The 23,922-nt window shown below is 42.9% G+C and overlaps 1 protein-coding gene, 1 long non-coding RNA gene and 1 pseudogene across 4 annotated transcripts in view; 1 reads left to right on the forward strand and 2 right to left on the reverse strand.

Moving 5' to 3' along the window:
• Positions 1-229: 229 nt before the first annotated feature.
• Positions 230-10,874, reverse strand: EIF2B5 (eukaryotic translation initiation factor 2B subunit epsilon). Its single transcript, XM_003991863.5, has 16 exons — positions 10,680-10,874; positions 9,553-9,677; positions 8,526-8,711; positions 8,255-8,432; positions 8,087-8,167; positions 7,733-7,810; positions 7,142-7,454; positions 5,751-5,896; positions 5,001-5,142; positions 4,778-4,879; positions 4,473-4,580; positions 3,949-4,039; positions 3,517-3,640; positions 2,885-3,010; positions 2,358-2,468; positions 230-2,181 (listed from the first exon to the last, which is right to left on the reverse strand). The coding sequence occupies exons 1-16, from the start codon at positions 10,872-10,874 to the stop codon at positions 2,122-2,124; spliced, it is 2,166 nt and encodes a 721-aa protein (XP_003991912.1). The 3' UTR covers positions 230-2,121.
• LOC111556493 lies at positions 5,303-5,388 on the reverse strand (annotated as a pseudogene).
• Positions 9,902-23,922, forward strand: part of LOC109503542 — a 50,264-nt gene continuing 36,243 nt past the window's right edge. For all 3 annotated transcript variants that reach the window (XR_006585211.1, XR_006585210.1, XR_002162603.3), the window contains exons 1-3: positions 9,902-9,999; positions 10,275-11,125; positions 23,288-23,398. This is a non-coding gene — a long non-coding RNA (uncharacterized LOC109503542). The remainder of the gene's footprint in view (positions 10,000-10,274; positions 11,126-23,287; positions 23,399-23,922) is intronic.

The following is a 23,922-nucleotide window of genomic DNA, read 5'->3' on the forward strand; positions in this document are numbered from 1 at the left end:
CATTTCTTGCAGGACAGTTGGGGTAATTACCTGGCTAAACCAGATGAGGTAGAAACCTGGGGGGCCTTTTCTTATACAGATCTTTGATTCTCCTGCACCCACCCCATTCTCAGCCCCAATCCTTATCCCCTTTGCTGAACCTCTTCTGGGTTCAAAAGGGCACATTAGGTTTGCTTCTTGTTAATAACCACCTCAGCAGAGAGAACCCATCTCATTCTGCTCTGTTAAATCAACTTTCACTCTTTGATTTATTTTTCATTTTCCAAAATGTTAATGTCTCTTATTCATTTTGATCACCTCTGGTTTTCCTTATTGAGTCATGTGCCTTTTTTGAAGAATTTCATTACTGGCATTTGAATGGGGTTTTTGAAAAAGTAAAACAAAAAACAAACCAAAACAAAACCCCATGTGTTTAGTATACCACATTTAAATGGAAATCCTCTGCTTTGTTTTTAATATCCCCTTCTACCCTTTCCTACTTTTAGGCCACTCAAGTGTCACAATCCTCTAATCCTTCCCTAATTACTCTTCTGGAAGGAATCTCTTCCTTCTAAAAAGTTCTATAGGCCACCTCTAATCTCTGCTACCCATTAGGTACGAATCAGAGATGCCCTAAAGTTATTTGTATTTAACAGCTCCTAGTAGTCCATGCCATAACCTTCATATGCCCTCTAGGCACTAGTTCCTACATATGAAAAAGCAGAAACTAAGATTTACTGAACAAGAAAAGTAAATTAAGCCAAATCCTGTTTTTTTACTTTTTAGAAATACTCGGTACTGCCCATTCACACCCTTGAATACAATTCAGTATTCTTTTCCTCAGCTTACTCCTTTTTACCCAACTAAAATGAATAATGGCAACCATTTTCTGTGATGTCCAGGAGGATCACTGGTTACCAGTAACATTTGCCACAGTTTAAGTGTCAATAGGGTAAAGGTTTTAGGACAGCAAAAAAGAGCTTAAAAAGATGAGACAGAAGAGCATGTCTCATAGTCGAAGTTAAAGGGGACAACAGAGCAAAATGGCAAACTCCAGCTTTATCAATGACCAGTTATGGGACCTCTCTGAAATTTAGGTTCTTCATCTGGAAATGGGGATATGACCTATTGTCTACTGTGAAGTTTAAACACATGAAAAGTATTTAGCAAAATGCTTACCATACAGTAAGCCATTTCATAGCATCTTTCTCTGTTCTTAGGATACTCATTGCTGGCTTGGGGTTATATTTGCCTCTGGAGGCAATTTCCCTTCACTGAGACACTGAATATGCTGAAACATAAAGAATTCTAGATTATGAGATTCAAGCCCTTAGCTTTGCTCCTCAAGAGTCTTGAGACCTTAAGCAAACTTCCTTATCTTTAAGATGCTGAATATCCCAGTTTCCCTGATAATTGTACTGGATCTATTGCACAAAGCATGGCAGTTGGTCAATGGACTTTACATATGTTTGGATCATCACCCTCTGGCAGGAAAGTGTTTGCATTAGGACTCTCTATGGCAATAGGCTCAGGAATACTACTCCAGGACCACAAATTGGTCCACAGAGGCTGTAAAAGAATCTAGGCCTTTCACTGCCCTTGAGCCAAGGCAATGGTCAATTAGCAAGGCACCACAGTACCACCTAGTGGCAGTAACACCCTTCCTCTCCCTCTCTCCCAGGTGTTAAGGAAAAGCTGCCAGGTTCAGAACTCTTTGGTCACCTATTTTAAGAGCTGATCAGTCAGAGTTGGAGAGAAACCAAATACATCCCCCTCTCTCTCTTTTTTTTTTTAATATTAACAAATACAAGCAGCAGAAAGGGCCAGTTGCTCTCTGCTGTTCCCTGAGGGAAAGCCAGAGCACAAAACTATTCCTCTGGGCTTCCTCTAACTGCAGGGCTTGCCTTGCTCCTCTTTAGGCAGAGCTTTGTTCCAGCCCAACTTCCCTTTTCCCAACTCCCCAGTCAGGATGGGAGGCACACGGTTACTGGCGGTGGGAAGAATACTGTAGCTCCAGCCTCTGCTCCTTTAAGTCTCAGCTTGGATGGTGATCACTCATCCTTCTGCAACTAGCCTCTCATTTGCTCTGGTCCAGAAGCTGGGAGGGCTATAAACACACCCATAGGAGCAGGCGGTGTGACTTCAGTCATCTTCAGATGATTCCTCTTCTGCCTCTTTTAGCCACTGGATGAACCTCTGCAGCTGTAAGGAAGCAGAGTGGAAAGCTATTGAGGAAGGGGAAATATAACCCTTCTGTTCTCCTTAGCAGATAAACAGCTTGAGCAGCCAGAGTCCCAGGGACCAACCACCCTGGAATCTATGACCAAGAGCCAGGGACCAGACAACCATTGTGGTCACAGGAGGGCAGCCTGACTCACCTGTTGGTTCTTGCGCAATTGCTGCCCCTTATCAGTCATATCCCTTTGGCTGAACCAGCTCAGGATTGTTTCCTCAGCCAGGATCTCTAGCTGGTAGAAAGCCATCAGCACCTGCAGAAGGCCAGCAGAGGAGATCTCAGGGACCTCAAAGAATCCAGCAGGATATAATAGATAACAGAGAAAGAGGAAGCGAGATCTTAGAACCTCTTCCCACCAAACTATCAGCTTCCTTTTAAACACCAAGCAGTTGCTTTAAAAATAGACAAGAATGAGCTGTTCACTCTGCTACTGGGATAGGTTTAACTTCTGGAACTTTTGTTTGGTATTATTTGGGATAATCACCAAATGGTTGCCTTACTAGCCTGGCTCCAAGCTGTACATCCTAGCAAACAGCATGATAATAGGGGTAGATGGTGCTATTAATCAAACCCCATACTGGATTCATGTCAGCCTGTTTTGTGTCTCCATGAAGGCAGCCAAGGTCTGTTTCAAAGCAAATGCAGGACTAGGGGGCTTGAGGTATTCACCTTGGCCAGGGAAGTACTAAGAGCTTCATGCTCCAGGAAGAAGTCCTCAATGGCTGCCAATGCTTCCAAATGATCAGCTGCACGCTTTATGTAGTTCCTAAAAACAGGACTCCAGGCTTTGAGAAGCTATGGAAGAAAGGAGAAGGGAACTGCAATATATTCCTGAGCATGCACCTACATCTAGATAGCAAAGAAAGTCAATATCGATAACAGAGGACTATCAGGATATGGGAAAACAAGCGGGAGATGATACAGGCCTGAGGAATCATGTCAGAGGGACTTGGGAGTTGCTGGCAGTCAGGGTTGGTGAAAAAGAAAAGATTTCCCAGAGAAGGGAAAAAGGGGGCCAGATGCTACAGGCTGCCTCAACATACCTATTGCCAGCCTAAAGGTTGATCTCATTCTGTGCTAAATCATTTCAGTCAGAGAGTATAAAAGTCTAGGACTATTCTGGATATATCTTTGGGCTGCTCTTGTACCCAATCTATACCCAGAGGCAAGGAGAAAGGAACCACAAGTAACACATATCCCACAGTAAGACCTTCTACTCCCTATTTCCTTTAAAGTGAAACACAGCAAGAACGATGATCTGCCACCACCCAATCTCTTGTCTCCAGCCCATCTTTACTCACGGGAAGCAGCAGGGCACAGTAACGGTTTGGGTCTAGCAGGGAATCCATCTGTTGGAAGGGGAACTCCAGGACCACGTGGCTCAATACTTGCATCACCTCCTTTAGACTTATGTTGTAGGCGTATCTGTGGGAAGACTGGGGTGACACCAGGGCCTTCACTGGCCCTTTCAGCTTGCTTGTAGGACCATGACTTTGACAGGACACTGGGGGAGAAGTCAGATGGAACAACATGCAAGGGGAAGACTTTGGAAGAGGGAAGTCTATGCTGAGGCCAGAACCTAACATTCTCCTTGAATCATCCTAATTCTCTACTAGCCTTGCTCACTTGGGACGTTGAGGGAATTAGTTCCTATCTGGGAAAGAAACAGGAGAGAACCTCTACCTGCCTGGGATTACCCAGCAGACAGGAGCAGAGGGAAGGGCTGCTCTTACTTGAGAGAGTTGATCTCTAGGACTAGATTGTCACAAGAAATGTTCTCCTCCTTGCCCCGCTGTAGTGTTCCCAGGACTTCATTCTGGAATACTAAAATCAAATGAAAAAGTTCATGAGCCAACATCACTCCAGAATGCTTTAAGTTCTCTAGTCCTGACCTTATCATTTATTTATTTTAAATATTAATTTATTTTGAGAGAGAGAGAGAGAGAGAGAGAGAGAGACAGACAGCATGAGCGGGGGAGGGACAGAGAGAGAGGGAGAGAGAATCCCAAGCAGGCTCTGCACTGTTAGCGCAGTGCCCAACGTGGGGCTTGAACTCATAAACTGTGAGATCACGATCTGAGCCGAAATTAAGAGTTGGATGTTTAACCGACTGAGCCCACCCCAGCACCCTATGGGCCTGATTTTATACCAAACCCCTTCTGGGAGAAACACAAGTCTCTGGCTAGTCGATCCAGACAAAGAATGAACTGGAAGTTTTCCTCTTTTGTCCCAGGACACTGCTCCCCTGGCCACTCACCTTTGAAGTCATCCATCTGTGGGGAGCCCGTTCGGCTGTCTAGCTCCTCAGCATCCATACTCTGCTCACTCTCAGTTTCACTCTCTTCTTCCACATTGATTTTGAGTCCTGAGAACCCATTAAGGGTGAGAAACAAGAAAAGGAAAGAGCCATTGACACAGAGTAATCTATCTACCCTGTTTGAGTGAATAAAGTAATAAACAAGTGGTCTGATTCTGAAGTATTCACTCTCCTTCAAAATATTCCAACTTAGGAGTGTGTGTGTGTGTGGGCGGGGGGGGTGACAGGAATAAGGCATAGCTCACCCCATAGATTTTGCCGTAGTTCTTCTTCCTCTTCCACATTCATGTCTGCAGCTTTCCAGAGGTAGCCCTGGCCAGCAACTCCGACTTCTGCTGGATTGTAACCTGGAAAAGCATTGATCTTTAGTGAAGGCACATGAGAAGCACAATCACTCTAGGAGGAAATACTGGTTTTCCCACGGGGCAAAGAGACACACAGATGCCCCACACCTGCTAAGCCTCACACCTTTCAGCTTCACTTTCTCCTTTTCTTGGTTAGCCCCAGAATCGTCACTGAACTGGCCATCATCCTCATCTTCCTCTGCATCTGGAGGGTGCAAAGAGATCACCGAGCCCTCAGGCAGCGTGATGTCTGGGCCCACTACCACCTAGGGGACCAAAAAAGAGTAGGTAGCACAGATCCATCAGTGTGTTGGGAAAAGGTACATCCTGACAATGAGAGCAACTATTTTTACTAAGCTAAGTAGAAGATAAATGAATGCACTGTATTTGCTCTCTCTCCCCGTCTCTGCCCCGTGTGCTCGCGCTCTCTCTCAGAATAAATAGTTTTCAATTAGCAATAATCGTGCCTCGGATAAACCTCATTGGCTACGATACTGCCACTGCACAAAGCTTCTCTCAGAATAAATAAATAAACATTAAAAACAACGGGGGGGCTGCCTGGTGGTTCAGTCAGTTAAGCCTCCAACTCTTGATTTCGGCTTGGGTCATGATCTCACATGGGATCGAGTCCTGCGTCCAGCTCTACGCTGACAGTGTGGAGCCTGCTTGGGATTCTCTCTCCCTCTCTCTCTGTCCGTCCCCTACTTGTGTGTGTGCAAGCACATGTGCTCTCTCTCAAAAAAAAAAAAAAAAAAGAATCCACTGGATTGGGACTCTCAATTCAGGCTGGAACATGGGTGGACATAAGGCCCCTCTGGCTCAACGTGACCACCAACCAGTTTGGGGCTTGTGTGCAGTATGGAGATGGTCTTACCTGGGAAGTAAGGACACAGCGTGGCTTCAGTGTAACTTGTTCCTTGACTTCAGCATTGTCACAGAGCAGAGATTGATGGATCTGTGCTCCAGCAGCCACTCGGACACCCTGCCACAGGTAGGCCTGGTCCAGCACCACGTTATCACCTGGCTCAGGACAGGAAGCATTCCTGGTCACTCAGGGCTCCAGACCAGGGCCATTCCTAGAGGACAGGGCTGACTGATAGCAGCACAACTCCCACCCAACTCTGATACTGCATCCCTAATTCACCAGAAACACCCTCTCCCCTTCTAAGCTCCAGCCTGAGAATAGAAGTGTTTACCACGACCATCCTCCACTAGGTTTGCAACAATCACAGACTATATACTGCACTTAAGTACCTGAGAACCTTCAAGATATCTGGGGACCCCTTTGAACTCAAGATCCTTGTTAGAATCATATCCACGTCTAGAAGTAGAACTCAATTTTTCCATCTCTTCTTGTACATTTCAATTTTTAAAAAAGATTTTAAGGGGCGCCTGGGTGGCTCAATCGGTTGAGCATCCGACTTGGAGTCAGGTCATGATCTCCCACTCATGGGTTCGAGCCCCACATCGGGCTCTGTGCTGACAGCTCAGAGCCTGGAGCCTTGCTTCGGATTCTGTGTGTCTCTCTCTCTCTCAAAATAAATAAACATAATAATAAAAAAAAAAAAAAAAAAGATTTTAAGTAATCTCTATACCCAATGCAGGGCTTGAACTCACAACCCCAAGACCAAGAGTCCCGTACTCTGTCGACTAAGCCAGCCAGATGTCTGCTCCTCTTCTTGTACATTTTAGAATTCGAATTTTATTGTTGTTCTTTTAAAGGGCCAGTTCCATTAAAAGCATCACATTCCTATAACCAAAGTGACTTACCAAGAAGCAACCAGGTAGTAATGGTAGAGTAAAAAGAATGCTGTACTTAGAATACTCACATTCAAGTCCTAGCACTGCCTCTCATTAGCTTATAGCCCTGAGGGAGATAAACCTCTTTGAGCCTCTTTGCTTGGCTATAAACTGAGAATAAATAATACTCACTTCACAAGGTTTTTGTGAGGATAAATGAAACGATGTACGCAAAACCCTTTTGTAAAACTGCAATGCACCAAACAGATGTTATTATTGCATGTTAATTATCCACTTGGTCCTGAATGTGAATAAGGTACTCTGGAATGTGAAGGGTCACCCAATAAGAGGCTCACAGGCCACAAATTAAAGGCCACAAATTTCACATCCCTATTCTGTCCTTTACTAAGGTAGCCACACTAGTTCCTCCTTCTCAGGAACGATCCCTCTCTTTCTCTGAAGACATGGGGCTCCCCACGTTCCTGCTCCTAGGGTGACCAGTTTGATTTCCCCACCTGTGCTCACCAATGCGGCAGCCAGGGCCAATGACACTGTTGGTAATAGAGCAATTGCTGCCAATGACAGTGCCAGAGCCCAGAAGCACATTTTCCTCCAGGACGCTGCCATGGCCTAGGCTGACTTCAGGCCCTCGGTAAATGTTATGCCGGGAATGAGTGCAGTTCTGGGTTGTGCTGTCAGTGAAGTTTGCCTCTGGCGTGAGTGGGTAGACCCATCGGCGGATGACATCAGCACAGACAGCCGCATACATGTGTAGGTTGGAGACCCGGGCGCCATATTCCCTAGTTGTCACGTGCATGTGGATCTGGTTCCCTAGGATCTGAAAGGGGACAAGGAAAGGGCGGTCACCCAAGTAAGTAAGAGAGGAAGAACACAACCAGGTACAATTCTTTCCTAACTTTAAGTTCCCCTCTGCCTTTCAATGTCCTAGCCAAATGGTCAAGATGTTTCTTTGTCTATTGCTTCCCTCTCCCCCCGCCCCACCCCCTAGTTCTTTTCCTTACTCCTAAGGCTCAATAAAACACAAAAGAGGACCAAAAATTAGCATGGGATAAAATAACAACCCTCTTCTAAAGAGGCATGGGAACCTTTTCTTACCTCCTCATTCACTAACAGGCCTCGCACAAAGTCATCTCGAGTTTGGTAGTCAAAGTTGTCTGTAAAGAGTTGAGCCACCTGCGGGGGGGATGTTGGGTGGCACCATGGTAAGTGCTATTCTCTGGAAGCAAAGATAAGCCTCTAAAGACCTATCAGACCCTATGACAGTTGGACAAGGGCCAGAATCCCAAAAAGGCTCCCAATGGGATCCTGGGGTCAAGATGAAGCACCCGTTTACTGTGGAACTGATAAGAGAAAAAGGGAGAAGAAATATACCCTGGCCTTCTAAAGGAGCAATAACATACCTCAGAGTTTTACTCTTTAGATATGCAGCTCTGGCCCTGAAAAGCTCACCTGAGGAGAGCAGATGCTGATGTGACAGTCCAGTAAATCATAGCGAATCTCTACACCATCTCCACTGCCCTGGAACAAACTCTGTAGGGAGAAGTTACAAGCACTTCAACGTGTCTCCTGCTAAAGCCTGTCACTTTCCCATCTCAGGGACCCCAGATACCCACATACCAGAGGAAAAGAAAACCGTCGAAGACCTTGGGTCTTCTGGAAATGGAGAACCCGGTTTGTGGCACTATCCACAGCCACTACCACATTGTCCTCATGGCAACGAGTTGGGTGGCTAGGGGATGACTCTTTGAAGATCATTGTCATCACAGATACATTTTTTTCTAGCTTCCGCCTCAATCTATAAAGGATAGGAAGGAGAGAGCAGCAAAATAGCAGTCTTAGGGCTCTGCTGGTTCCAAACCCTTTGTCCTTACCATCTTCCCATCCTGACCTGTGTTCTTCCAGGGCTTTGGTAATATTGATGTTTGAGATGACATCCCCATACACCAGAAGGAAGTCAGAGCGCACCAAGGCCTTGGCATCAACATCACGGAGAACATCCCCCAGTGATCGATATAATTCTGATGTAATTATTCGAACCACGTTGAGGGATGTAGGGCGGCACCACTTGGATTTCCTAAAGGAAGGCGGATGAGGGGAACGAGCAAATCAAGCATAAAGATTGCGTAGAGCTTCCCTATTTTTCTCCCCCATTCAACATTCACACACCTTCTCTACAGCTTTTCTGGGTGCCTGCCAGCATCCTCTACTTCAAAGAGATTTATGAACTATAATGAATGGTTTCAGCATCCTGTGTCACCAGTCTTGTTTTATGGGTTAGAGAAACATAGTTATTTCTTCTCCATGCCCTGACACCTGTCCCCAAACATGGATCTGAATTCAAAATCCTGCTGAGACTTAAGAGTATACAAAGTATCCTGGGAACACACTTTCCATGCCACTTCTCTCCTTGCAAAGTCCAAACCAAATTTAGGAGCTAAAGGACACCATGCTAATATCCTAGTCTTTATTCCCTATACTTCCATAAATCCTAAGATTCACTCTTTTTCAAGAAGATTTCACCAAACATTTGTTAAGTGTTTATTTACTACGTGCTTTGTACTAAGCTAGGCACTGTGAATACAAAGATGAGGAAGAGCTCAATATTTAGAAGCTCAGTGGCAAAACAAAGATGTTTCTCTCACGACTTCCATATTGGAGCCTTTAAATAAAAGCAAAATCAACAAGATCAAACTTTATAAATGAGATTTAGAAAAAATCCAAATGTTATTCTTTAATCTTTGTCACAACTTCAGCTGCTCACCTCCTGATAGGTGAAGAGAATGCCCTTAGTCCTTATGATGGAATCCAAACAGACACATTTTTTCCCCTCACAATTTCTCCTTACTTAGTTACAACCATCCTAAGGAAACTGGAAAAAATGGTGAAATACGGAAAGAAAAGTTGCAGAGTCTTACAGTAAATGTTCCTTGATTTGAGCAGCCTTCCAGCAACAAAAAACAAAGGTTTCCTGTACACCTGTGGCGGTCAGAAATTCCAGAGTGTAGTCAATTAGTGCCACATTGGCCAGGGGCAAGAGGACCTGGAGGGCAGGAGATGAAAAAAGGCTTAACTTTTGAATCCAGAAAGGTCCGCTGGGCACTATTCTCTCCTCCACTTAACCACAATTTTCACTCCCCTACCAGTGTTCCCAAACGCTATCGTTTTACTTTATCTTCTAAAGTTAAAAGAAATCAGGCCCCTACCTTTGATGTTCATGGCATGCTCTAAGCATGAGAACCTAGGATGAGAATGTAACAGCAAGCATGGAATCTGCTTGCCTAGCAACGGACACACAGCTGCTACAGGACAACAGGCCACTCTGGCAAAGGATAATACTAAAAATCAATCTTATCTCCAGAAACGTAAGCAGTGATAAGGCCCTTTCCTCCATAAAATTTCCTTCCAGATCTCTTTCTGGCCATCCCAATCATTTGTCTAGAATGAACAGCCATTAGGCTTTTTGGGAGGTGTGGGGAGTTAGGATTTTTTCTTATCCGAATGCAGCTGTCTTTGAACTAGGGACTGCTGAGTGACCCTGCAATCCCTAAGACTAGCTCAGTCCAATTCCCCAGTATCTAGACAATATGGGGTCTGCTGGCAACCGGCCACTAAACCAGTTCTGTCTTCCTTTTGACAGATGGCACCGTCTGTCATTAAAACCTGGAAAGAAAAAAAGGACACCCTCCGGGATTCAAGACAGCTCTTACTATGGGATCAGACTGTTACCGGTCTGCTCTTTTTTCAGGCATATGACCTCCCTTTTTGCAGGCAAAAGGAAGTGCTGTTCCCATTCACCTAAGGATCTCTTTTTCCATTGCACGGTTAAAGGCAGCACAGCCTCCTCCTGGGGCATTGAATCCCCGTGTGAAGACTTCTCACAAGCACTACCTCTACGTTGAGCCCTATGCAAGCCTTTCAAACCTGAGGTGGTCAGCATGAGTGCCCATCTGCCAGAGCACTCCCCACTACGCAGCCGAAAGGATAACCTGCTGTAGCCCGGCCACCTTCGGGCCCTTTGGCTGCTTCCGCGCGCGGTGCTCACCCGAGGCTGGTCCTTAGAGATGGGGAAGAAGCGGCGATTGAAGCTATCTGCCACCAGAACTGCTTGTAGGGGCGGCGGCGGTTCCTCCTCCGACCCTTTGGCTCCCGCGCCGCTGCCGCTTCCCGGCCCAGGGCCGCTGCGCTTGTTGGCCCGACTAGCCACCGCACCAGGCGACGCCACTACAGTCGCCGCCATCTTCTTCCCTCACGGCCACCGCTTCCGCACGGAAGCTGACACCGCTCGGAGTAGGGGACAAAAAGGACCCAGCGCTCGAAACGCGAAGGATCAACGAAAGGAAGGAGGGAGGAGACAAGGAGACAGCAGTGCGCAGGCGTGTTCCCTAGGCGCCGGCCCCTGGGAGGAGCAAGTCGTGGGCCGCCTTTGGGCTCAGCGGATGGAGGCGCGGGGTGGGGTGGAGTCCTAAGGCGCACAGACTCGAATTGCAGGTATGGTAGGCCTTCTTTTATACACGAACTGGCTGAGATTTCTCGAGGGATGATGCGACTTGGGGTCTCTGCTTGATCCATTCGGAATATGTAATCTTCCTCGGCCGGAGCATTTAAAAAATTGCAGTCCTCCATCTACGTTCTAGTCACTTAAATATGACCCAGCACCTTGGGGAGTTCGGAACCCAGTCAAACATCTCCTTCCTCAGGGAACTCACAGTCCACCTAAATAAATACAGAACATGGCATATAGTAGGGAGAGTAGTAATTCTGTGGAGCCTTGATGGTGGCCAGCGGACGATACAAGCATTATCTCATTTAATTTTTCACACATCTTATTCGCTCAACAAACGTTTTTTGAACACTCAGAGGAGCGAACTTCACCCAGCAGCTACTAAGTGGAAGAACTGGTATTGGAACCCGATCTGTCTGCCTTCAGAGTTCCACATCTTTCTGCCAGGTTACATGAGGATAAAAGTTCCTATTTTATGATTTCTTCATTTCTTCATTCATTCGGCCTATCAGCATTTCTTGAAACCCTACTGTGTCTTAGAGCGGAGTTCAGGTCGATCTAAGGTTGAGTGGGACTGGAGTTAAAGCTTTGAGGCGGAAGGAACTAAGCAAAGCCCTAGGCTCGAGAGGCAGAGCATGAAAGGCGGTGGCTGCAGGGAAAAAACCAGTCCTGCGGAGGAGTCAGACCTTGGGGACGCGGGGGAAGCCAGGTAGCGCTGCTTGGCGGTTATTTGGGAGACTAGTTTTCCAGCAAGGCTCAGCGCCCTTTCTACACAGAACTGTGCGAAATCCATGATCCGCTTATCCGGCAAAGTTTCTGCCAACCTTGTTCTCACCATTGCTGGCCTTGCACGTTGCCATTTGGGGTTCAGAAGGCTTAGATTTGTTGTTTCCACGTGGTCATTGCGGTTTGACTAGAGGTACTCAGGCGCTCTCCTCCTAGGACCACGGAGTCTTTCATTTCTTCCCCATGCTGGTTAATGATAGTGCTGAGCAAAAACCATTTCTTAAGGATTTGTGAAAATTTAGGCTGGAGAAGGAAAGGGAGAAGGCATCTCAGTAGAAGTTTCCACTTAAATATATGTGCACTGTAAAGGATGCTGTTCTACTGTCCTACAAATCCATGGGCAGAAAGAGAAAAAAAAAAGGCTGATTAAATTGGATTAGTGATTTGCAGGTGTTGGAGCAGTGGTGGTGGTAGTGAAGCATATAGAAAGTAGGTCCAATTTTAGGGAAAAAATTATTTATTTATTTTGAGAAAGTGTGTGCATGCAAGCGAGTGGGGGAGCAGCAGAGAGAGAGGAAGAGAAAGAATCCCAAGCTGGCTCTGAGCTGTCAGTGCAGATCCCAGCTGGGGGCTTGATCCCATAGACAGTGAGATCATGACCTGAGCTGAAATCAAGAGTCAGACATTTAATGGACTGAGCCACCCAGGCACCCGCAATTTTAGAAACTTTTAAATGACTCTTGTGATCCAGGAAAGTGGTGAGTGAAAAGTCTAGAGTCATGAAATTCTGTATACGGATAGCTGGGTATAAGGTTTTTAATGGAGGGGCTCAGGGAGGATGTATGTTTCAAAATTTACTCGACTCAGTCACAACAACAACAAAAATCCAAACAAAAATGGGTCAAATTTCTTGAATAATCATTTCTCAAAAAAAGATCTACAAATGACCAATAAAGCACATGAAAATATGCTCAATATCACTAAACAATAGGGAATTACAGGTCAAAAGTACAATGAAATATCACCTCACATCCACTGGGATGGCTACTATCAAAAAAACAAAACAGGAGTGCATGGGTGGCTCAGTCGGTTGGGCATCTAGTTCTTGGTTCGGCTCAGGTTGTGATCTCACAGTTTTGTGGGTTTGAGCCCCGTGTCAGGCTCTGCACTGGTGGTGTGGAGCCTGCTTGGGATTTTCTCTCTTTCCTTCTCTCTCTCTCTCTCTCTGCCCTTCCCCCACACTTGCGCTCTGTCTCTCTCAAAATAAGTAAATAAACTTAAAAAATATTAAAATAAAACACAGAAAATAACAAGTGTTAGTGAGGAAGTGGAGAAATTGGAATCTTTGTACCCTGTTGGTGAGAATGTAAACCAGTACAGCCACTGTGGAAAAACAGGACAGTGGTTCTTCAAAAACATTAAACATAGAATTACCATATGATCCAGCAATTCTACTTCTGGATAAATATCCCCAAAAAGTGAAAGCCAGGACTCAGATGTTTGTACACCTATATTCATAGAAGCATTATTCACAATAGCTAAAACATGGAAGCAACCCAAGTGTGCATTGAGGAATAAATGGATGAGCAAAATGTGATATATATGTATAACAGAATATTATTCAGCCTGAAAAAGGAAGGCTATTTTGACATAAGCTATAGCATAGATGAACCTTGAGGAATTATGCTAAGTGAAATAAACCAGTAACAAAAAGACAAATACTGTATGATTCCATTTATAGGAGGTACCATATTCAGATAGACAGTAATACTGTGGTTGCCATGGGCTGGCCAAGAGGAGGAGACGGGGAGTTGTTGTTTAATGTGTACAGAGTTTCAGTTTTATAACACGAAGAGTTTTGTGGATGGATGGTGGTGATGGTTGCACAACAATGTGAATGTACTTAATGCCACTGAAATGTACAGTTAAAAGTGGTTAAAATGGTAAATTTTATGTTATATATATATTTTACCGCAGTAAAAAAAAAAGTTGAAAAAAAGCTTACTGGAAAGATCCTAAAATCCACAAGTACATAATCACACATACACACAAGCAAAATTAGTGAAAATCCTTTCCCCTATTTCTGTCATCCTACCCAACCTTGAGAATTATAACCATTATTAATAATTCGGTAGGTAATCTTTCCATTTCTCCCCTAAGTTTATATGTCTAGGTCTAGAGATACATTATATGATTAAACACACAGACACAGACACCCACAAACATACACCATATACATATATTCATACATACATGATATACGTATATTCGCAGATACCCAAGCATAGAATTATGTTTAGAGACAGTATGCTATATGATGGTACTCCAGGGTCAGAGAATCTGGGCTCCATTACAGGCTCCAGTCATTTACTAGCTGTTTAACCTTGGGCAGATTACTCATTTTCTCTATGCCTGGACTTCTTCATCTTTGAAATGGGATAATAATAGTATTTACCTCATAAGATTGTTGTGAGGATTAAATGAGATAACATATAAAAAGTTCCCCACCAGGGCATCTGGGTGGCTCAGTCAGTTAAGCATCCAACTTTTGGTTTCAGCTCAGGTCATGATCTTGCCATTTGTGGTTCTAACCTCACATCGGGCTCTGCACTGACAGTGCGAAGCCTGCTTGGGATTCTCTCTCTTCCTTTCTCTCTGCCCCTCCCCTGCTCTCTCTCCCTCTCTCTCAAAACAAATAAATAAACTTAGGGAAAAAAAATCCCTATACCTATTGTGGTGAGCACTGAGTAATGTATAGAATTGTTGAATCATATTGTACCTTGAAACTAATATAACACTGTATGCTAATTATATTTCAATAAAAATATGAAAGGCCCTTAGAACCCTGTGTGACACACTGTCAATGCAATTTGAATATTTGCTAGTGATGATACATTTTTGTCTGCAACTTAATTTTTATTTAATATACTGTAGAATGTAGACAAACCTAGCTATTTTCAATGATTCCATAATATTCTGTAGTATGAATATTACCATAATTTGCCCAACCATTTCTTTAAAATTTTTTTAAAAAAAATGTTTATTTGTTATTGAGAGACAGAGTGTGAGCATGGGAGGGGCAGAGAGAGGGGGAGACACAGAATCTGAAGCAGGGTCCAGGCTCCGGGCTGCCGGCACAGAGCCCAATATGGGGCTGGAACTCACAAACCTCTGAGATCATGACCTGAGTCAAAGTCAGACGCTTAACTGACTGAGCCACCCAGGTGCCCTGACATCTTACCCATTTTTAAGTGCACAGTTCAGTAGTGTTAAAGACATACACGTTGTTGTGCTACTATCACCACCGTCCATCCATAGAACTCTTCTCATGTTGCAGAACTAAAGCTCTGTCCTCATTAAGCAATAACTCTTCATTTCTTTCTCCCCTTAGCTCTGACAATCACCATTCTACAATTTGTCTCTAAGCATTGACTACCCTAGATACCTATGTAAGTGGAATCATGCAATATTTGTTCTTTTGTGACTAGTTTATTTCACTTAGCATAATATCTTCTTTTTAAAGATTTTTTTTAAAGTTTATTTTTGAGAGAGACAGAGCGCAAGTGGGGGAGGGGCAGGGAGAAAGGGAGACAAAATCTTGAAGCTGTCAGCACAGAGCCCAAGTGGGGCTCGAACCCACGGACCGAACTGAACTGTGGGATCATGACCTGAGTTGAAATTGGACGCTTAACCGACTGAGTCATCCAGGCGCCCCACTTAGCATAATATCTTCAAGGCTCATGCCTGTTGTACCATATGTCAGAATTTCCTTCCTTTTTAAGGCTGAATAACATTCCATTGTATGTATACACCATATTTGTTTATCCATTCATCTTGACACTTAATAGACACTTGGGTTCATTCCCTGTTTTCACTATTGTGAATAATGCTCCTATGAATATGGGTGTATAAATATCTGTTTGAGTCCTTGCTTTCACTTTTTTTTGGGTATGTATCCAGAAGTGAAATTTCTGTATAATATGATAATTCTATGTTTAATTTTTTTGAAGAACCGCCTTCCTGTTTTCCACAGCAGCTGTGCCACTTTGCATTCTCACCAACAGTGCACAAGGGTTCTAATTTCTCCACATTCTTACCAACACTTGTTATTTTTTTATAAAGCTTTATTTTATAATCATCATCATAATAAGTATGAAGTGGTATCTCATTGTGGGTTTTTTTTTCATTTTTAAAAAGTTTTTATTTATTTTTGAGAGACAGAGAGAGACAGAGCATGAGCGGGGGAGGAGTAGAGAGAGAGAGAGAGAGAGGGAGATACAGAATCCGAAGCAGGCTCCAGGCGCCAAGCTATCAGCACAGCTCACCCTGATCCTGACTCAGGGCTTAAACCCATGAGCCCGTGAGATCTTGACCTGAGCTGAAGTCAGACCCTTAACCGACTGAGCCACCCAGGTACCCCTCACTGTGGGTTTGATTTTCATCTCTCTAATAACTAGTGATATTAAGTATCTTTTCACGTGCATAATTATTGGCCATTTGTGTATCTTTTGAGAAATGTCTATATAAGTCCTTTGCCCATTTTTAAATAGTTTTTTTTTTTTAAGTTGTAGGAGTTCTTTATATGTTCTGGATAGCAATCTCTTATCTGATAATATCATTTGCAAATATTTTCTCCAATTCCACGGGTTGCCTCTTTACTCTGTTGATAATGTCCTTAGATGCACAAAAGTTTTTACTTTTGGGGCGCCTGGGTGGCGCAGTCGGTTAAGCGTCCGACTTCAGTCAGGTCACGATCTCGCGGTCCGTGAGTTCGAGCCCCGCGTCAGGCTCTGGGCTGATGGCTCAGAGCCTGGAACCTGTTTCCGATTCTGTGTCTCCCTCTCTCTCTGCCCCTCCCCCGTTCATGCTCTGTCTCTCTCTGTCCCAAAAATAAATAAACGTTGAAAAGTTTTTACTTTTGATGACGTCCAACTTATCTATTTTTCTTTTGTTACCTGTACTTTTGGTGTCATATCTAAGAAATCGTTGCCAAAATCCAGTGTCAAGAGGTTTTTCTCTTGTGTTTTCTTTTAACTTTTAAATGGCACTTTTTTTTTTTTTTTTGTCTTCAGGTTCTACTATAAAGATGTCAAAATAATGGTAGGATCTGTCCCCTGCAGGGTACCCTTGATACATGCACAAGAGCAGGCCATTTCTAGGCAGTGCTAAAGAGGACTTGGGGATTGCATGCATCAGCTGGTGGATTAGAGCATTTTGACAGGAAATCTTAGAGCCTTTTGTGCTTCCATCTGGGCTCACTTGTGGCTTAGTAATCCGAGCTGATTGTTCACTGCCACAAGTGTTGTTGTTTATTTTCTAGTTACTTTTGGATCTGGAGTTGTTCTGAAAGCGTTCTAAATATGTTATAGGATAGCTGAAATGTTTACTGTTCATGTCCTAGCTTGCTAGAAAATGAAAGAATAAGTAAAGTTCTGAGTTCTCTCCCATTCTGTTTTCTTTTCTTTTCTTTTCTTTTCTTTTCTTTTCTTTTCTTTCCTTTCCTTTCCTTTCCTTTCCTTTTCTTTTCTTTTCTTTCTTTTTTTTTCTGGAATCTTCACTATTATCTCCAGTGATAAAACTAGTTTCTGTAGGTATAACAATCGTCTTTGTCTTCCAGGATGAGCTGAGGAAGAAATATCCTCTAAACTTTCTATAGCTCAGGCAAAACATGCTGGGATTATTCAAAAGAAACTTCACTCAAAAACTTAAGGGAAGGGGTGCTTGGGTGGCTCAGTTGGTTAAGCATCCGACATCAGCTCAGGTCATGATCTCACAGTTCGTGGGTTCAGGCCCTGAGTCGGGATCTGGGTCAGCTGTGCTGACAGCTCTGAGCCTGGAGCCTGCTTTGGATTCCGTGTCTCCCTCTCTCTCTGCCCCTCCCCCGCCTGTTTCTCTCTCTCTCTCTCTCTCTCTCTCTCTCTCTCTCTCTCTCTCTCTCAAATAAACACTAAAAATTTTTTTTAAAAAACTTAAGAGAAGGGAGAAAAAAGGGAAAACAGTCACTAACACACATAATACTCTGCTTGGGCTGGGCCTTAATAAGGTGCTGGAGGGTGGCTTGGGGAGTTGGGCACCACCACCCTCTGGAGGTCATTGCTGTGTTGTGCACGAACCTATTCTGCAATTATTGTAGACTTACTTAGGTACCTTTTGACAGAGTGTTCCAAAATTGTAAAGAAGGAGCCCAGCCATATCCACAATGTACTTTGAGCCCAGGACCTGGGCTACTCTGTGACCAGTTTTCTTGAAAACAGCTTGAGCTTTGTGGCTGGGGAGAGAGCCATCTCTCTGAGAGTCAATAAGGTTCCTGAGACAGCATTGCCAAGAGAAAAAAAAAGTATGGCTAACGTATCAGCTTGAACATCAGAGTCTTGAATCCTGATGGAGCAGGCATTATAGGAACAGAGGGACACTATACTTGACCTGCTCTTTATCCAGCCTCCCACAAGGGGACATGTGTGCGTGAGGAGGGGCAGAGCTGTGGTATAAAAGAGAGAAAGTAGGTAGGGTGACCAACTGTCCTTGTCATCCAGGACTATGCCAGTTTTAGCACTGAAAGTCCTGCATCCTGGACTCAAGGAAACTCTCAGTCCTTGGCAAACTGGAATGTTTGGTTACCATAGAGGCAGGTCAGTAGGTGCCAAGAATTTTGTTGGTAACTCCCTCCTGAAGAGTCTACCTGGAGAAATAACCAGAGCTTTCCCAATACCTGGACAAGAAGGGGATCCTGAGTCTGGGGGGCCAGAGGATATTAACAACACTGTGGTGTTTACAGGTGGCAGAACTGCAAAACACCAAAGGAAAAAAATTAAAGGCAGCCAGAGAAATATATATTACCTAAAGGGGAACAGGGGCACCTGTTCAGCGTCCGACTTCAACTCAGGTCATGATCTCGTAGTTCGTGAGTTTGAGCCCCATATTGGGCTTGCTGCTGTCAGCCTGTTGGGGCAAAGACTGCTTCTGATCCTCAGTCCCCTTCTCTCTGCTCCTCCTCCGCTTGTGCTCTCCCAAAAATGAATAAATATTTAAAAAAAATAAAGGGGAATAAAAATTAGATTGACTTCACTAGAGCAAAAATGCAAGCCAGGGGCGCCTGGGTGGCTCAGTTGGTTGAGCATCTGACTTTTGCTGAGCTCATGATCACACAGTTTGTGAGTTCGAGCCCCGTGAGACCCATGTCAGCTCTGGCTGACAGCCCGGAGCCTGGAGCCTGGAGCCTGCTTTGGATTCTTCATCTCCCTCTCTCTCTCCCCCTCCCCCTCTTGCACTCTGTCTCTGTCTTTCTCTCTCTCAAAAGTAAATAAACATTAAAAAATTATTTTAAAAAATGGAAGCCCGAAAATAATAATAGCATAACATCTTTAAAGTGTTAAGAGAAAATATCGTCAGCCTAGAATTCTCTTCCCAGAGAAATTATCTTTCAAGAACAAGGGTGAAATACATTTTCAGATCAACAAAAACATGCACTTAATCATCAAAAGTCCTTTATTAATGGCACTTCTAAAGTTCTACTGTCCAGTGCAGTAGCCACTAGCCACATATGGCTATTTAAATTAAAATTATAAAACAAAAAAATTCAGTAATGAGTCACATTGCCACATTTCAAGTGCTCCATAACCACATGTGGCTAGTGGCTGGTTTATTAGACAGTGCAGATATTGATTATTTCCAACATTTTGAACCGCATATTGAATAGCACAGTTAAAAGATATACCTCAAAGCAGAAGATTCCAGAACAAAGGTTTGAGATGCACAGTGAAAGATCTAGTAACAAAACAAAACAAAACAAAACAAAACAAAACAAAACCCTGTAAAACTGTAAATGTGTGAGTTAATCTAAATAAATATTGGTGATATAAAATAATATTAATGTCTGAATTGGGAGTTAAGAAAAGAACGTGCTAAATTACTTGTAAATATAAGTCAGAAAGGAGATGATTAGAGTTAAAACATTCTAAGATCTTTCTTATTATTCATGTAAAAACTGGGTCAAAAATTAAAATTCAGCAATATCTGTTTACAAATAACACACCTAAACATAAGGACTCAGAATAGCTGAAAGTAAAAAGATGGAAAAAGGTGCACAAGGCAAATACTGTTCAAAACAAATCTGTTAGGAAGTTTTACTAGAAATTGAAATGGTCACTTTATAATGATAAAGCTTTAATTCGCCAGGAAGAGAAAATATTTCAAATTCTGTGCACCTAAAAATGAAACTTCAGAGCATATGAAGTAAAAATTAATGAAACTATGAGAAACAATTGACAAATCCATCATCGTAGGAAGATTTTAAATATATTTCTCTCAGTGTTTGGTAGATCAAAGAAATACATGAATAAGGATACAGAAGACTTGAATATCACAAGTAACCATTTGATTTAATAGATATTTACAGCACACCATTCAATAAGCGGATTATACACATTAGTTCTAGATGCCTGTGGAATGTTTGTGAGCATTAACTATACATAAATTAAATCTCAATAGATATCAGGGAATTGGACTCCTGGGTGTCTTGGTCCATTAAAACTCCAACTTCGGCTCAGGTGATGATCTCACGCTTCATGAGTTTGAGCCCCATGATGGGCTCTGTGCTGACAGCTCAGAGCCTGGAGCCTGCTTCAGATTCTATGTCTCCCACTCTCTGCCCCTACCCTGCCCACATTCTGTCTCTGTCTCTCAAAAATAAAATAAACATTAAAAAAAATTTTTAATTAAGAAAATCTCATTAGGGAATTGGTGTTACACGGACCCTTTCCATGAAAAGTATGGTCCATAGAGCAACAGCAGAATCATGTGAAAGGCTGTTAGAAATGTATAAGCTCAGGGGTGCCTGGCCAGCTCAATCAGTAGAGCATGTGACTCTTGATCTCAGGGTTGAGTTTGAGCCCCACGTTGAATGTGGAACCTACTTAGAAAAAAAAAAAAAAAATAAAAGCTCAGGCCCCACTCCAGACCTCCTGGGTCAGAACCTGCATTTTGACAAGATCCCCAGAGCATTCCATGTGCACATTAAAGTTTGACATGCATTGACAAAGCATGTTTTCTTTTTTTTTTTTTTTTAATTTTTTTTTTCAACGTTTATTTATTTTTCAGACAGAGAGAGACAGAGCACGAACGGGGGAGGGGCAGAGAGAGAGGGAGACACAGAATCGGAAACAGGCTCCAGGCTCTGAGCCATCAGCCCAGAGCCCGACGCGGGGCTCAAACTCACGGACCGCGAGATGGTGACCTGGCTGAAGTCGGACGCTTAACCGACTGCGCCACCCAGGCGCCCCGACAAAGCATGTTTTCTAACCACAGTGGAGTTTAGAAATCAATAACATGAAGATAATTAAGAAAACTCCATGCATTTGGAAATTAAAAACACCTCTGAAGATAGTTATACATACAAATATATATCATCTCACATATGATCATATAAATATATATTTGTATATATGATAATGTTTATTTCATTTATAGACTATACTTGTATATTTGTCAACCCTATAGATTGGTTCCCTGAGTCCATAACCCTAAACCAGAAATAATGCCTCAAACTTTGTGTCATAATACTAATTTAATTGTAGATAATATTTTGAGAGCCAGTAATGTGCTTTTCTTCCTTGTCTTTCTGAATACATGACATCATCATAGTTGGTTTGAAGCCTGCATCTGCCTGAGAAGAGATTAGGATTTATAACAAAAAGGAAAGAAACAAGCAAGTTTTTTTTTAAAGCTCATTTTATTTATTTTGAGAGAAAGAGAGAGAGAGAGAACATACAGGTGGGGCAGAGAGAGAAGGGGAGAGAGAATTCCAAGCAGGCTCCGAACTGGCAGTGCAGAGCCTGATGTCAGGCTTGAACTCACCAACCAGGAGATCATGACCTGAGCCAGAATCAAGAATCGACATTTAACTGACTGAGCCACCCAGGTGCCCCAAGAAACAGTTTTAAAAACATTTTAGAATGAAAAGTTTAAACATATACAAAACTAGAGAAAGTAGTATAATGAATCCTTGTGTACCCATCACCATGTGACATGATTAACTCAAATCTTATTCCATCTGTATTTCACCTCTGCCCCCCACCCCCAGCCATTTCTCTCTTTCCCTTTGGATTATTTTTTTTTTAATTTTTTTTCAATGTTTTTTATTTATTTTTGGGACAGAGAGAGACAGATCATGAACGGGGGAGGGGCAGAGAGAGAGAGAGGGAGACACAGAATCGGAAACAGGCTCCAGGCTCCGAGCTGTCAGCCCAGAGCCTGACGTGGGGCTCGAACTCATGGACCGCGAGATCATGACCTGGCTGAAGTCGGACGCTCAACCGACTGCGCCACCCAGGCGCCCCTAATTTTTTTTTTACATTTATTTATTTTTGATAGAGAGAGACAGGGCACAAGTGGGGAAGGGGCAGAAAGAGAAGGAGACACAGAATCTGAAGCAGGCTCCAGGCTCTGAGCTGTCAGCCCAGAGCCTGACGTGGGGCTGGAACTCACAAACCGTGAGATCATGACCTGAGCCGAAGTCGGATGCTTAACTGACTGAGCCACCCAGGCGCCCCTCCCTTTGGATTATTTTAAAGCAAATGCTAGACATTTTATCATTTCATCCGTAAATATTCCAGCACTTATCTCTAAAAAAAGGACTGTTTAACAAAAATAGCCATAATGTCACTATTCTACTGAAAAATAACAATAACTTTTTGATATTAAATATCTACTCAGTGCTCAAGTTTCCCTAATTATCTCATAAGGTGCCTTTTCTTTTAATAGTTTATTGTTTCATAGGGCCAAAAGAAAGTTTATATATTGGAATTTATTGAAATGTCTCCCAAATTTCTCTCTTAAAAAAAATATTCATGGGGACACCAGGCTGGCTCAGTGGGTAAAGCCTGGGACTCTTGATCTCAGGGTTGTGAGTTCAAGCCCCAACTTGGGTGTGCAACCTACTTAAAATTTAAAAAAATTAAAAGAAATGTTAAAAAAAAAGGCATATATGGAGAGAAGACAGCCCGAGTCTTTTTAGGGGCACCTGGGTGGCTCATTTGGTTAAGCATCTGACTCTTGGTTTCAACTAACATGATCTCACAGTTTCATGAGTTTGAGCCCCATATGGGGCTCTGTGCTGGTGGTGCAGGGTGTGCTTTGGATTCTCTTCCTCTCTCTCTGCCCTTCCCTGACTTGTGCTGTCTCTCTCTCTCTCAAAATAAATAAATGAAACTTGAAAAAAAAATATTCACTTTGAAATAATTTTAGATTTATAGAAAAATTGCAAAATAGTATAGAGTTTCCTAATATTCTTCCCCCAATGTTAACAATTTACATGACCGTAGTACAATTATGAAATCCAGGAACTGGTACAATATTATTAAGTAAGCTACAGAGTTTATTAGAATTTCAACAATTTTGCTCTTCAATATCATTTTTTTCTGTTCTAGGATTCTACCAAGATCCCCCATTGCATTGCATTTGTTTTCACTTCCCCTTAGTCTCCTCCAATCTGTGACAATTCTTCAGTGTGTCCTTGTCTTTCAAGACTTTAACTTTTGGTAAGTACTGGTCAGTTATTTTGTAGAATGTCACTCAATTTAATTTACTTAGCAGCTTTCTAATTACATACCATATAGTTCACTCATCTAATGTGTACATTTCAATGTTTTTAGTATATTTAACAGAGATGTGCAACTATCACCATAATCTAATTTTGTACACTTTCATCATCCCGTAAAGAAATTTTATACCCATCAGTAGTAAGTCCCCTTTCCTCCCAACCCAATGCTGTCTCCTCCTCCATCAGCCTAAGTCAGCTCCTTGTCTACTTTGTATGTCTATGGATTCTCTATGGATGTGCCTATTTTGAACATTTCATATAAATGGTATGACACAATATGGCCTTTTGTGTATTTCACTTAGCATTTCACTGTCCTCAAGGTTCATCCATGCTCTGGTATGTATCATTCTTTTTTTATGGCCAAATAATATTACATCACATGTGTATACCACATTTTATTTATCCATCATCAGTGGATGGACATTGGCTTGTCTCCTTTTCTTAGCAATTGTGAATAATGCT

Source organism: Felis catus, chromosome C2 (genome assembly GCF_018350175.1).
Source record: "Felis catus isolate Fca126 chromosome C2, F.catus_Fca126_mat1.0, whole genome shotgun sequence".
Lineage (NCBI taxonomy): Eukaryota > Metazoa > Chordata > Mammalia > Carnivora > Felidae > Felis > Felis catus.